We start from the raw sequence: 12,930 nt of genomic DNA on the forward strand, positions 1-12,930 counted from the left end.
AACATCTCCAGCTCTGGACTTCATCTTTTATTAAGATCAATGAAAATGTCACATTTGCTTTGAACAAAATAAATGTACCACCGAAGTGTTATTCAAGTGTTATTCAAGCTGTCAAGATTGACAGCTTCATCATACCCCCAAATAGATATTTAAAAATTCACTTTCAGAGCAGATATCCAAGTTGGTTGGTTTCTTTTCTTTTCTTTTTTAGATAAATTTTTTGGTACCATGGATTGAACTCGGGGGCACTCAAGCACTGAGCCACATCCCTAGCCCTATTTTGTATCTTATTTAGAGACAGGGTCTCACTGAGTTGCTTAGTGCCTCTCCATTGCTGAGGCTGGCTTTGAACTCTTAATCCACCTGCCTCAGCCTCCCAAACTGCTGGGATTACAGGCATGCACCACCATGCCTGGCCCAAGTTGGTTTCTTGCTAAGTTTATTGGAAGTGAAATCTTATAAGATCACAGGGGTTACCCAGGCTCAATGGTACATGCCTATAATACCAGAGACAGGACAGCAAGTTTGAGGCCAGCCTAAGCCCTAAGCAATTTAGCAAGACCCCATCTCAAAAAATAAATAAGTAAATCAGGTGGGGGATGTTGCTCAGTGGTAAAGTACCTCTGGTTCAATTCCCAGTGCAAAAAAAAAAATCACACAGAACAACTTTCCATGAGATAAAGTAGATGTAAGATTAAGGTAAGGAATAACAAATGCTAGCATAGTGGGCCCACTGACTCTGGAGGCTGAGGCAGGAGGGTTATAAGTTCAAGGCCAGCCTTAGCAATTTAGTAAGATCCTATCTCAAAAAATAAAGAGGGTTGGGGAATGTACCTCATGGATAAAGTACCCCTGGGTTCAATCCCCAGTACTGAGAAAATAAAAACTCTATCCTACCTAAAAACCAGGGGAAAAAAGCCACAACCAATTTTCTGTAATGTATAAACATGAGACACATGGGGCGTGATTATTATAAATCAAGGTAGCCATGCAGTCCTTGGTTACCAGGTCTTGTGATCATGCTGGAAAATTTTCAGATATGTTGCTAAGAGTACCTGGCATGAGAAGGGATAGGAAAGAGGGGAAAGGGGACAATATATATATATATATTAGAGAGAGAGAGAGAGAATCCTCAGAGAAGAATGGTGCACCCCTCCTGCCCTATAGTTTTATTGGAGGTCTCACAGAAGTTTCCAGAGAGCTCTGCTCAGGTCTACCTCTTGACTTTTGACTGACAGCAGGATTGCATCAGACTTCCAAGTCCCCACTGTGCATGATAAGAGAGTCAAGGTAGGGCTGGGGCTGGGGCTCAGTGTGAGCCCTGGGTTGTGTGAGACACTGGGTTCCATTCTCAGCATTATGTATAAATACAATAAAGGTCTATCAACAACTTAAAAAAAAAAAAGATTCAAGGTAACTCTTGATCACTTTGGCCCACACTGACTGGTTCTAATTGGAACTTAGATCTTACAGTTAGGGGCTTTCTTCTATCATATATCCCTGAGTTCTAGAATCTGGTCTGTGTAAAGGTCACAAAAGCCCCTTCTCCTTCAGGGTAACTTGTGTTCTTATCAGGGAAGAAAGTGCATTTTGGGCCTGCATTTCATCTGCATAATAGGTTGTTTGCTGAGGAATTTAGCATATCCTATTGACTTAAGTCAGGGAGGGCTGTGGGTAAATTGTTTTTTAAAAGAAAGCAAGTGGGGGCTGGGGATGTGGCTCAAGGGGTAGTGTGCTCGCCTGGCATGCATGGGGCCAAGGTTCGATCCTCAGCACCACATACAAACAAAGATGTTGTGTCCACTGAAAACTAAAGAATAAATTAAAAATTAAAAAAAATAAAAGAAAGCAAGTGGAGGTCAGCATAGTGGGCCCTGTTTGTAGAATTACCTGCTTAATGTTGTTATGTTACTACTGTTTGTGTCTTTATGTTGCCTATCATTGGCTCACACCTGTAACCCCAGAGACTCTGGAGGATCTCAAGTTTGAGGACAGCCTCAGCAATTTACCAAGATCCTCAGTAACTTAGTAAGATCTTGTCTCAAAATAAAAAATGAAAAGAAGTGGGGATGTAGGTCAGTGGTAAAGTGCCCTTGGGTTTAATCCTCAATACCAAAAATAAAAGGAAAAATGGTTCTGTTCAAAGCCATCTTTGTAGGTAGAAGACATTGCTTCAAAAGTTCCATCTTCAAAATCTCCAAAGGTGAACAGAGCGTTTATTTATTTATTTATCTATTTATTTATTTATTGGTGCTGACAGTTGAACCCATGGCCTATAACATGCCAGGCAAGTGCTCTATCACAGAATCATATCCCCATATCTGAGCTTTTAAAGGAGAATAGGCAGGGGAGGAGAGGTTGGGAAGTGAGACAAAAGGCAAGCAGTGTACATGTGTAACTTAGTTAACCTATGCTGGACAGGCCAAGGCAGGGAACAATCTCAACTTTCAGCTTCCTTGGTATCAGAGTGGGAACTTGCAGCTTTTTAGCCTCCAATCTCAGCATGAGGAAGCTGTTCTTAATTCAGAAGGGGGGTGGGAATTCAGCATTCATGTTTGTATGGAGTTTAAGTACTTCTTGGTCTATCTATTGAGCATCTAAGAGAACTAAACTCACATGGTTCCCAGTGTCTGGGACGCTGCAGTCACATATTATGTATGAAACCAAGAAACAAATCAGGGCCGAATTTGGAGAGTAACTAATACATTACCTGACAGTAAAGTGGGAACCCAGAGTGTGGGTCAAGTCCCCCCCCCCTTTTTAATGTTTTTATTAGTACATTATAGTTACATAATATTGAGGTTCACTTGGACATAATCATACATTCGTGGAATATAATTTCCTCCATTTCATTTCCCAGTACTTCTTCCTTCCCTCTCTGTCACTGCAATTTTGAGTATATAAAGGTTTAACTCCATGGGGATGGAAAGCATGCTTAACCTCTAGCCTGGGAGCTGAAATTTTGGAGTCAAGCCTCTTGTCTTCCATTTACTAGCTTGATAACCTTGGACAAGTTGTTAGAGAGCTGGGGCCTTCCAGAAAACTGAGGCAGTGCAAAGGAATCCCTTCAAGCCCGAATTCTTGCAATCGAGTCAGAAAGGTTTCAGACATGTTGCTCAGAGATGAGTTTAACAAAGGGATAAAAAAAAAGGGAAAGAGGACACTCTCAAGGGAGAGAGCTGATCCTCTCAGGAGAGGGACAGTGTGCCTCTCCTACACTTGTTTTATTGCGGATCCCAGAGAAATTTCCAGAGTCCCACCCAGGCCACCTCTTAACTTTTGACTGATAGCAGTTATACCTCGGATTTTCAAGTCCCCACTGCCATGACAACTCTGTGTCACTTTGGCCCAAGCTGACTGGTTCTAATTGGATTGTGAACCATAGATTCTTACAGATTTTATGGTTAGGAGGAATTATCCTTATCTCCCTGAGTTTTAAGATCTGGTCTGTCAAAAGAGTCACAAAAGTCTTCCTCTTCAGGGTAACGTGGGTTCCTCTTAACATTATTTGTGGCCTGCATTTCTTCAGCAGGAAACAGGTAGTTTGCTGAGGAATGTGACATAGCCTGTCCACTTAAGCCAGGCAGGCCAACAGGTAAGTTGCTTTTTGAAAAAGAAAGCATGTGGGGGTCAGTTTGGTGGGCCCATTTTATAGAATTATTCCCTTAACCTCATGCTCCCATCACTTGCATCTGTCTGTCCCCTAACAAAGTCACCTATGTATACTCTCTGCACTTACTCACAAAACAGGATAATACTGAATTCTTCTGAGGATCAAAAGCCGCTAAAAACTGAATTTAAAAAAGTTATGACATATGACAGAGGCAGCTCAATGGTAGGGAGCTTGCTTAGCAGGCATGAGGCCCTGGGTTCCAACTCAGGCAAGGAACAATCTCAACTTTCAGCTTCCTTGGGTGAAAGGAGGGGTGGAAAAAGTGAAGCAACACTTTCAGAATGTTTTCATATACATTTCATTAGCATCTAGCAAAAAGCAGCAATGCACATTAGCATTCCGTTTCACACAGAACACTGAGAGCCACTGTCCTAAGGTCACACAGTTGACAAGATCCTGAACCTAGTCTCAGCACTTCTGGGAACTCCCAATCTCGGTCTTCGCACCGGGTTAGTGAGTATTCCCTTATGTAGGCGCTAGGGAGAGTGGAGACCAGCTGAAAAGCTCTGCGAAGTGGTTTAGCAATGAACACGGGAGGGGGTGACACGGTCCACCTGCGCAGAACAGAACGCGAGCCCAGCAGTCATAGTCTCACCCTCACGGTGCCCCTGGACTGCTCCCCTCTCGTGGGGAGGGGAAATGCAGCCTCGCCGCCACCCCAGACCGCCACGCGGGCTTTCTCCCTGGGCCGTAGGGGACAGAGAAGGGGTCGGAGAGGCTAGGGATTAAGGGTGAAACCCAGGGTTCTAAGGAGGATCCAAAGTCCCGGCAGGACGACGGACTGTCCCCCTGCTAACCTAGCTCAGAACGGGAGAAAGGCGACGACCCAGGAAGCGGTAAACCGAGAAACCACACGGACCCAGCCACCGCTACCGCCCCACGGCTCCCGCACTGCCGGGACCGCCAGGCCTCACGGCCCAGCCAATCGGCCGCGTCCTGCCGCGCAGGCGCAGTGAGACCCGCCCCTCCGCACCGCCCGGACACCCCCGCGGCGGACTACAGGTCCCAGCGGGCGGCGCCCCAGCATCCTCCGCGGGCGGGATGGCCGCGCGCGGGGCGGGGGCAGAGGTGAGCGGCGCTGGGCCCCGGCGCCGCAGCCGGCCTTCCTCCCGCGCCGCGCGCCCCGGCGAGGGGCCCGGCTTCCTTGACAGCGGATTCGTAGGCGCTTTTCCCGCCGCGACCGTGGGGTCGTCCCGGCAGAGCTTTGGCCCTGATGGGCAACGGGCCGTTTCACCTTCCTGAGCCGGAATCGCCCGGAGCGCTGCGGGGCGAGCGCCTCTGCGTTCCGACTGGCTCGCGGCTCAACTAGCAGGTCCCTGTGTCCCGACAGGTGCGACCCTGACCGCCCATGCCTGCGGGCACCGGGAGGCGCGGCCTCCCCCAGGGCCTCCACCTCTGCTGGCTCTTCTGCGCTTTCACCGTAGGGCTCTGGTAAGGAGGCGGGGGCCGAGGGAGGCCGGCAGGGCCGGAGGAGAGCCGTCCCCACCTGGGGAGGGGGATGCCTGGCCACGGACCGCTGCGGCAGGGGAGCCTGTTTTCCGGATTCTAATTTTTGCCCCTTCGCCCACCCGCTACAGCCGAGCAGAGGCTTCCGTGCGGGAGGAGAAGCAGTCAGGTGGGTGGCTGCCCGACCCCACGCCCCCGTGGTTTATTGTTTTGCATGTCTTCCCTACACACCCAGAGCTCGGACGGAAAAGGGTGGCACCGCACGGGACGAGGCCAGCGCTGGCCTGGGATCTGGGTGCGTAGAGCTTCGGGGGCAAACGTTTTCTGAGTGGTCTGGGCCGGCATTTCTTTCCCCTTTTAGTGAGCACCTCGACTTTGCCGTGCTGGCTGGGAGAAGAGTTCGTGGTGGCAGAAGAGTGTACTCCGTGTTCCAGTTTTCAGGCTGTGAGCATCCCTCCCCTCCCCCGTTTTCCCCCAACATCTAGCCAGTCCCCAAGTCTCATTAAGCATACTTTTGCATCCTCTTTTCTTTCTCCTTGCAGTGTCAGTATACGTCCAAATCTGAACTTGTCTTCCCCCTGAAAACATGTTCCTCTCTTTCCAAGTTAATAACAGCGTTCAGCTGATAACCAGGTTTTGTTCTGCTTTTGTTTTTTGTCTTGCTGTATTGGGGATTGAACCCAATCCTACCATCTAGCTCTCTATCATCTAGCCTCATCCCCAGACCTTTTTTTATTATTTTGAGACAAGGTTTAAGTTGGCCAGGCTGGGCTGGAACTTGAGCTCTTCCTGCCTCAGGATCCCAAGTTGCTGGAATTACAGGCATGCACCTCCATGCCCTGTGGTTCTGTTCACTTTTAATACACCATGCTCTGGAATCTGTCCTTATGTCCTTCTACACTCTTACCCTGAAGTGTTTTTTCCAACACACATTTCTAATCATGCAACCACCGCCTTCAGCATGCACATCAGAGCTCTTTGTTAGGTCTGTTTTCTGGCCAGCTCTGACCATGGCATTTGGGCACTTGCCCTTTTGAATGGCATCCTCTCTGTTTCTCCTGCTGCCTCTTCCTAACACATGCTTTGGTTCTTTTCTCCCGGCAGAAAACCATCCCTGAGTGTGGTTCCACAGGTTATGTTGAGAAAATTACATGCAGCTCCTCTAAGAGAAATGAGTTCAAAAGGTAAGGGCTTTTTCTTTTCTTGTAGACTAAATTATCTCCTTTCCTCCTGTGACTTCATCCTGGATAGCATGACATGTTGGAAAGAGGGAATTTGGAATTAAATTACTTTTTTTTTTGGAGCTAAATTACTTAAACCCAAGTCCTGGTTTTACTTCTCAGCCCTGTTATTGGCCATATTTTCTCTTCAATAACATCAGCTAATGTTATCTTACCAGATGATGTAAACACTTTATAAGGCTGACTCTGTTTTCCTCTTTTTCTTTTGGCTGTTACCTCCTTGATGGGGCTGAAGTAGAAGGGAGATGGTAAGGAGAAGCTGTCTGGCCTTCCCTGGGAATAACTGTTCCTTCCTATCCTCAGCTGCCGCTCAGCTCTGATGGAACAACACTTATTCTGGAAATTTGAAGGGGCTGTGGTGGGCGTGGCTTTGGTCTTCGCATGCCTTGTCATCATCCGTCAGCGACAACTGGACAGAAAGGCTCTGGAAAAGGTCCGGAAGCAAATTGAGTCCATATAGCTACATTCCACCCTTTTATCCTGGATCTTACAGACCATATCTCAGAGAAAGTGAAATGGACTGATTTGCGCCTTTGGTTCTTAGGAATCTTGTGGTGGTAACCCCTTCTCCCCATCTTCCTCTCCATGTCATTAATAAGCACAATAAAAAAGAGTAAGTTGGTTTCTTTCTCCCTATAGTAATTTGTTTTGGGACAGGAAATCATGGGAGCAGAGAGAAAAGGGGGTGGCAATCTCCCAAGTACCTACCTTCCCCCCTTTTACTACTTATTTAAAACTTCTGGGATATAATTTTAACTAGAAAATTTATTTCTTAGTCAAAACTTTTGTTTCCCTCAACCCTATCCCCCAAGAAGAAATAAAATCACAGATACATAACAAAAGTATTTGAGGTACTCTTCACACAGGCTAACTGGGCCTCAGGATACAGATATCTCCTATGTTGTCCTGAGGTGATTCAGACCCCCAAGAGCAAAGACACCTGAGTGGGAAGACCAGGGGGAAGCAGAGCTATAGGGGAACCCTGGGTTCCTTATGGTAAAGGGGAGTGGGCCAGGAACCTTCCAGCTCACATCTCGTCTGCATGCAGCACGGTTCTGACATGCCCACCAGACCCAGTCTCCACGCCCCTCTTCTCTATCAGTGTTCTGGTCGACGTGTTTGCAATCTGGGCTCTAAGTGACTCTCCCATTTTGGACTCTTCCACTGGAGTCTCTCGACTTTCTGTCATATCCACATGGGTCAAGATATTTCTGGAAATCACTGTGAAGTGAAGGAAAAAGCAAAGAGTAGAATGTTTCTCTTGGGTGGAGCACCCTAGACAGAACAGGCAGGACTTCTCTCCCACTTCTTGACTACTGTGCGCAAAGCCCCCTTGCTCACCAGGGAGCTTCTCACCTCCACGAGGCTGGTAGTCCTCAGGCCCCGCTTCTGGTAGACCCTGAAAGGGACTGAAGCTGGGCAGGATGATGAGAACCAAAGAAAAAAGAAGGATCTGGAAGAAAGCAAGACACTTGGGCTATGGGGACAGTCAAGGAAGGGAGCAGAGGGCAGCTGGGGTTTTCTGGGTTGGGAAGACTGATGTAGCTAGGGAGTGGGGGGTATCAGGATGGAAGTGTGGGGGGAGACAGATGATGGAGGCTGGGGGAGATGGGAGGGAGACAGACTGATGGTACCAGAACGCAAGTGCTTGTCTGGGCAGCTTTGTTTGAGGTTTGAGCAATGAGCGTCTGGAGCTGACGGAGCTGAGCCACCAAGGAGCTGGGAAAGGAGGAATAAGGAGCTACCATCATCTGGGAACCATGGCCCAAGAATGGTGCTCAGCACTTCCCCACCCCCAGCACATACATGGTGTTTTTACTCACAGGTTATGTCTCTCCAGCTCCTGGACTTTCTTCTGTAGCTCCTGGTTCTGTGCAGAACAGGCTGCCACTCTAGGGAGTGGGGAGAAGCAGGACAAGGCTCAGCAATCTGAGTCCTTCACCTTGCCTACCTTGGTGAGGAAGGGAACCAGACATAGCCTCCTTCAGAAATGTGATCCCAAAGTACCTGTTCTCCAGCCCATCGATGTATTCTTTCTTCCGTCGCCGACTGTCCTGAGCTGACTGCTTGTTACGGATTTTCCTCCTGACCTTCTTGAGGATTCTCTCCTCTGCCTGGTAGCCGGGGGTGTGTCAATTCTGGGCCCTTAACCTCCCTCAACTGCCCAACTTTTCCCTGGGATCCTGGCTTCTCAGAGGCCATAATGGATCCTCTGGACTGAGACGCCCTTTGGGAAAGGGAAGGGTGTTACCTTGGTGAGGGGCAGGTGAGAGGGCAGAGAAACCCCTTCCTGCCCCAGCAGACGCTTCTCCTCATCTGTCAGGAACAGAGTTTGACAGGGCAGCTGGGGGATATTGAAGATAAAATGGGAATGGGGACAGGGTCATCACATTTTCAGCACACAGCAGCACCCCACCATGCATTCTGGAGAGTGCTTAATATTTGCACTAAGGAGTAACTCCAACCTAGAGGTGAGCTGAGGGCCAGGCACAGTGGCACATGCCTGTAATCCCAGCAGCTCAGGAGGCTGAGGCAGGAGGGTCACAAGTTCAAAGCCAGCCTCAGCAATTTAGGGAGGCCCTGTCTGTAAGTAAAAAATAAGAAGAGCTCCTTCAGTGGTTAACAACCCCTGGGTTTAATCCCTGGTACAAAAAAAAAAAAAAAAAAGAGCCCAGGGCAGAGGCTTGAGACAGGCCCTAGATAGAGCCAAGGGATCTCCTGAGGCTGATAGGGGAGAAGGTGTGGTTTCATCATATCTTCTGTTCAGAGACTTGGGACCTGGACATTCTGATCAAGCTAGGGAGTGCCTGCTCTGATCCCTGTCTCCCACAACTTGGGAGCATCTTAAGAGGACATGGAGTACTCACTACAGTGGGGTTTGCTCAATTTCCTTACAGCAGAAAGAAAAAATCCTAACAGCAGGTTAACAATCCAGATCCAGCCATTAACTTCCATTTGGCAGAGTATGTTATCCAGTGCCCGTCAACCACAGAACCACAAGGTCTGAACTCCACTTTCAGGTTCTGCCCCCTCTTAGACAAGGAACTCCTGTAGGCAGTCACACTGAGTGACTTCCCACAGTAAAGCATGCAGAGTAGACAGTGGACAGATGGTGACTTCGGTTAAGCTGGACCCATCAACGGAGTAAGCTGCATTCTTTTTTGAAAGATTTATGCTTGACTTTGTGACTTAAGAATTTGTTTTAGCTTTTAGCTAAGCCACGCACTTTTTTTCTTTTTGCAGTACTGGGGATAGCACCCAGGGGTACTTTTTACTTTGGGACAAGGGCTCACTAAGTTGCCCAGGCTGGCCTCAAACTTTCAATCCTCCTGCCTCGGCCTCCCATGGAGCTGGGATTACAGTTGTGGGACACTGTACCTGGCTTGACTTGGCTTCTGGTTCAAGCTTCACCCACAAGTTTAGATGGAAGCTAGAACCTGTTCCTTGCTTTGGGCTTGGGAAGTATTTCCCAGGATAAAGGAAGACACAGTGACCTGAATGTAGCCACCTTTCCAACCTCACTGCACAATCTCCAGCCCCCTCAGAAGGCTTCTGATAGGGTTCCTGAAGAGCTGGCCCCTGGGTATTTGCTACAGTGGAAACACTGTTGCAGTTTCTTCTCCATCACTCTGTATCCACCAACCAGTTGGATTCCCAGGCTACTGTCCCAATTCTGTCCTGACCCAAGGCTGAAACAATGGCTCTGGCTAAGCATGCAATGCACACAAGGTGTGGGCTTTCTCCAGAGCCTTGTCCCTCATCCCAACTTAACTGAGTCATCACCACCTTATCCACACGGGCTCCCTCTCTCACCCCCTTGTCCTTTCCTGCTCCTAAAGTTGCTTTCATTGCCTTGGTCTTCAGGCTCAGTGCCATGAAAAGTGCGGCAAAGACACAGTTCCTCATCAGCTTCCCCCTCCCTCATCCCCTGTGCCACTGTCTGTGAGGATACATGTATGTATCACAGAGCACTGGTCTGACGGACCCCAAGACTTACAAGTGTGGAAGGAGGCACTGGGGCTGCAGTGCTTCTGGGCAGGATGTGTGCATGAGCATCAAAGGTCAGTTCACTGACCATGCAGGCATCTGGCACCATGAATTGTGGGCTCCACTGATCTGAAGGAGACACAAGAAGCTGGGACAAAAGAGAGGTTCACCCTGAGGCACCAGGGGCTGGGTAGTGGCATTGGCTGGGGAAATCCCCTTAACCTCATGGCTAGGGCTGGACCTCTTCCCACAAAGAAACTGACCTAGCTGAATGGAGATGAGTCCTAAGGTTGGCCTGGCTTCCCCCTGCATCCTCTGCAGGGCCTCTGCCTCATAGACAACCTCATAGAGGGCAGGAGAGCTGGGTGCCTGCAGGGCAGGGGGACTGTCTGAGAGGCCAGGATCCTCAGAGTTGCCACTGTCACTGCCAGGAGATGCTTCTGAACAATACACCTCATTGGGATCAATGAAAAGCTTCAGGAAATCTTCAGATTCACTCTCTTGAAGTCCCTGTAGTCGGAGAAGGGTATACAGGTATGCCAGGAAGTCCTAACTGGCATACTTGTATATCCTACATCAGATTTAGATCCTTCTTACTTCAGTTTCAGGCTTTTCTTGGTGATGGGGATAGTTACAACTAATATCTGTTTTGGGTTCACTGTTTTCAGGTCTCTTTTCAAGTGGGTGCTGAAGCCTCTTGGGTCTTCTTAGCCCAGAGTTGTGTCTCAAGCCCACTTCCTTCCATTCCCATTCATCACACTTACACAGCCATGGCCCCCACTAGAATCCCAGCCATGTAGCGCCTGTTCTTGTAGCCTAGTCACTGGAACCTCTGGAGGGGAACAGTTGAATCCCAGTTCCAGTAAGGATCCTGTTGAGAAGATATCTTCTGGGGGCTCCAGCAACACGTCTAGCAGGTCAGGGGATCCTAGCTCCATGCTTCTGTAGGAAGGTGTGCAGGAAAGTTACAGAAGGGAGATGCTCCTGTCCCTACCCCCACATCTTCTGGGCTTCTCTGCACCCTCTTCCATAACCCTCTTCCTTACCTGCTGCAGCCCCCACACTGGCCACCGGGAGACTTCGCCTCTGGCCTATGTCTTACGTTCAGAAACCGGGTATTACCTGCAGACCGCCCCAAACACTACACCTTTTCTTTCCTCCAGGATCTCACATCCTGGTCCTGCCCAGCCAAACCCCGCCCCACGCCAGACACCCGGAAAGCGGGTGGCACCTTGCACGGAGCCAGGCTGGGGGCGCTGTATCTGGAAACTGGGGTGTGGGTCGCCGAACGTGCGCACACGGGGTTGAAGGAAAACAGGTAGCCGCGCCTTCGGTGCTTCAGGGTCTCCCAGCGGCAGCTCTTTCTGAGAGTTTGAGGTCTCCTCGGGGAAGACTGAGACGGCGGTGACCGGAGCACGACATCCTTGAGTGCCTGTTCCCCAGCCATCGCTTTTATTGGAGGGAGACCAACGCAGGATCGCAAAAACAAAAGTGCCAAGAGTCACGCCCCAAACTTGGACCAGGCCTCTCCTCGGCGCTCTGCCCACGCCGAGTCCCAGTGGGAAGCTGAAGACCGGAGGGTTGAGGGACGTGGCATCAAGCCAATGGGATTATCGGCTCAAGACCGACTCCTCCGTAATTGGTCAGAATGGTCGGAGTCCGGCCAATGGGGCCGCAGTATTTGTTTGGGAGGCGGGGATTTGGGTCTGCGCGCTGAAGGGCGGGGCAGAAATCAGAAAATGAGCCGTGGGGGCGCGAGGAACGTTTGGGGGCCCTGGGTCGGAGCCAGGTCCGACCCAGGGTTTGCTTACCACATGACTCTGAAGCCCCAGGTTATTACCTGGGACTAAATAACCCGTTGGCTCGAATTAAGAGGGCTTTGCGGGGACCGAGGGGACGAGGGGATTGCGCAATCGCGGGTTTTCCAAATCGTCCTCCGAGCATTTACGCGACCGTGCAGACGCAGTCGCTGACCTGTCACGTAACGGAGGGACAGGGCCTGGAAAAGTGCAATAAGTCAAAAAACCTCTTGCGTTTGGTTTGGGAATTTGCGTGTGATTACCAGCAAACGGCTACTTCTGCCTCCGAGCTGCCGGGGTCACCGGTGTGTACCTCTGTGCCCGGCTCTCGGTTCCGTTTGGTGTGGGTGCTGGGGACCGAACCCAGGGGCGCTTTAACACGGAGCTGCATCCCCAGCCCTTTTATCTTTTGAGACATGTTCTCGCTAAATTGCTGAGGCCTGGAGTTTGCCATCCTCCTGCTTCAGTCTCTGAGCCGCTAGGATCACAGGCGTGTGCCAACACTACCGGCTGGCTTTTGCTTTTTAAGATAGGTGTCGCTGGGCGCGGTGGCACATGCTGTAATCCCAGCGACTTGGGAAGCTGAGGCAGGAGGACTGCAAGTTCAAGGCCAGCCTCAGCAATTTAGGGAGACCTTATCTCAAAAATAAAAGGGGGGCTGGGGCTGGGGCTCAGTGGCAGAGCGCTTGCCTAGCATGTGTGAGGTACCAGGTTGGATCCTCAGCACCACAGAAAAATAAATAAAATAGACCGCCTATAGCCCAGGATCACAAGTTCAAAGCTC

At 49.9% G+C, this 12,930-nt stretch overlaps 2 protein-coding genes and 1 long non-coding RNA gene across 5 annotated transcripts; 1 reads left to right on the forward strand and 2 right to left on the reverse strand.

Moving 5' to 3' along the window:
- Window positions 1-3,955: 3,955 nt before the first annotated feature.
- LOC139707489 (uncharacterized) lies at window positions 3,956-4,567 on the reverse strand. Its single transcript, XR_011709053.1, has 2 exons — window positions 4,471-4,567; window positions 3,956-4,227 (listed from the first exon to the last, which is right to left on the reverse strand). It is a non-coding gene; the product is annotated as an uncharacterized lncRNA (long non-coding RNA).
- A 161-nt stretch (window positions 4,568-4,728) lies between these two features.
- Jtb (jumping translocation breakpoint) lies at window positions 4,729-6,982 on the forward strand. The gene is made up of 5 exons (XM_027920876.2): window positions 4,729-5,104; window positions 5,251-5,288; window positions 5,481-5,563; window positions 6,224-6,303; window positions 6,664-6,982. The coding sequence occupies exons 1-5, from the start codon at window positions 5,022-5,024 to the stop codon at window positions 6,818-6,820; spliced, it is 441 nt and encodes a 146-aa protein (XP_027776677.1). The 5' UTR covers window positions 4,729-5,021; the 3' UTR covers window positions 6,821-6,982.
- A 125-nt stretch (window positions 6,983-7,107) lies between these two features.
- On the reverse strand, window positions 7,108-11,900 carry Creb3l4 (cAMP responsive element binding protein 3 like 4). 3 transcript variants are annotated; one of them, XM_027920875.2, is made up of 10 exons: window positions 11,579-11,900; window positions 11,112-11,289; window positions 10,611-10,857; window positions 10,358-10,476; window positions 8,612-8,704; window positions 8,368-8,474; window positions 8,184-8,252; window positions 7,995-8,079; window positions 7,717-7,813; window positions 7,108-7,581 (listed from the first exon to the last, which is right to left on the reverse strand). In XM_027920875.2, exons 2-10 carry the CDS (start codon window positions 11,283-11,285, stop codon window positions 7,388-7,390), a joined length of 1,185 nt encoding a protein of 394 aa, XP_027776676.1. In that variant the 5' UTR covers window positions 11,286-11,289; window positions 11,579-11,900; the 3' UTR covers window positions 7,108-7,387. The 3 variants fall into 3 exon arrangements, with proteins under 3 accessions (XP_027776676.1, XP_027776674.1, XP_027776675.1); XM_027920873.2 differs by having other exon boundaries at window positions 7,702-7,813; XM_027920874.2 differs by lacking the exon at window positions 11,579-11,900 and adding an exon at window positions 11,394-11,559 and having other exon boundaries at window positions 7,702-7,813.
- Between the last annotated feature and the right edge of the window lie 1,030 nt (window positions 11,901-12,930).

The sequence above is a fragment of the Marmota flaviventris genome, chromosome 10, assembly GCF_047511675.1.
Source record: "Marmota flaviventris isolate mMarFla1 chromosome 10, mMarFla1.hap1, whole genome shotgun sequence".
NCBI lineage: Eukaryota > Metazoa > Chordata > Mammalia > Rodentia > Sciuridae > Marmota > Marmota flaviventris.

Coding starts and splice junctions, on each gene's coding strand:
- Creb3l4 (XM_027920873.2), bottom strand. CDS start 11,285: ATGGAGCTAGGATCCCCTGACCTGCTAGACGTGTTGCTGGAGCCCCCA. Junction 8,475..8,611: donor CTCACCTGCCCCTCACCAAG/GTAACACCCTTC, acceptor CCCGGCTACCAG/GCAGAGGAGAGAATCCTCAA. Junction 7,582..7,701: donor TGGAGGTGAGAAGCTCCCTG/GTGAGCAAGGGG, acceptor TTCACTTCACAG/TGATTTCCAGAAATATCTTG.
- Jtb (XM_027920876.2), top strand. CDS start 5,022: ATGCCTGCGGGCACCGGGAGGCGCGGCCTCCCCCAGGGCCTCCACCTC. Junction 5,289..5,480: donor GCGGGAGGAGAAGCAGTCAG/GTGGGTGGCTGC, acceptor TTCCCCTTTTAG/TGAGCACCTCGACTTTGCCG. Junction 5,564..6,223: donor CGTGTTCCAGTTTTCAGGCT/GTGAGCATCCCT, acceptor TTCTCCCGGCAG/AAAACCATCCCTGAGTGTGG.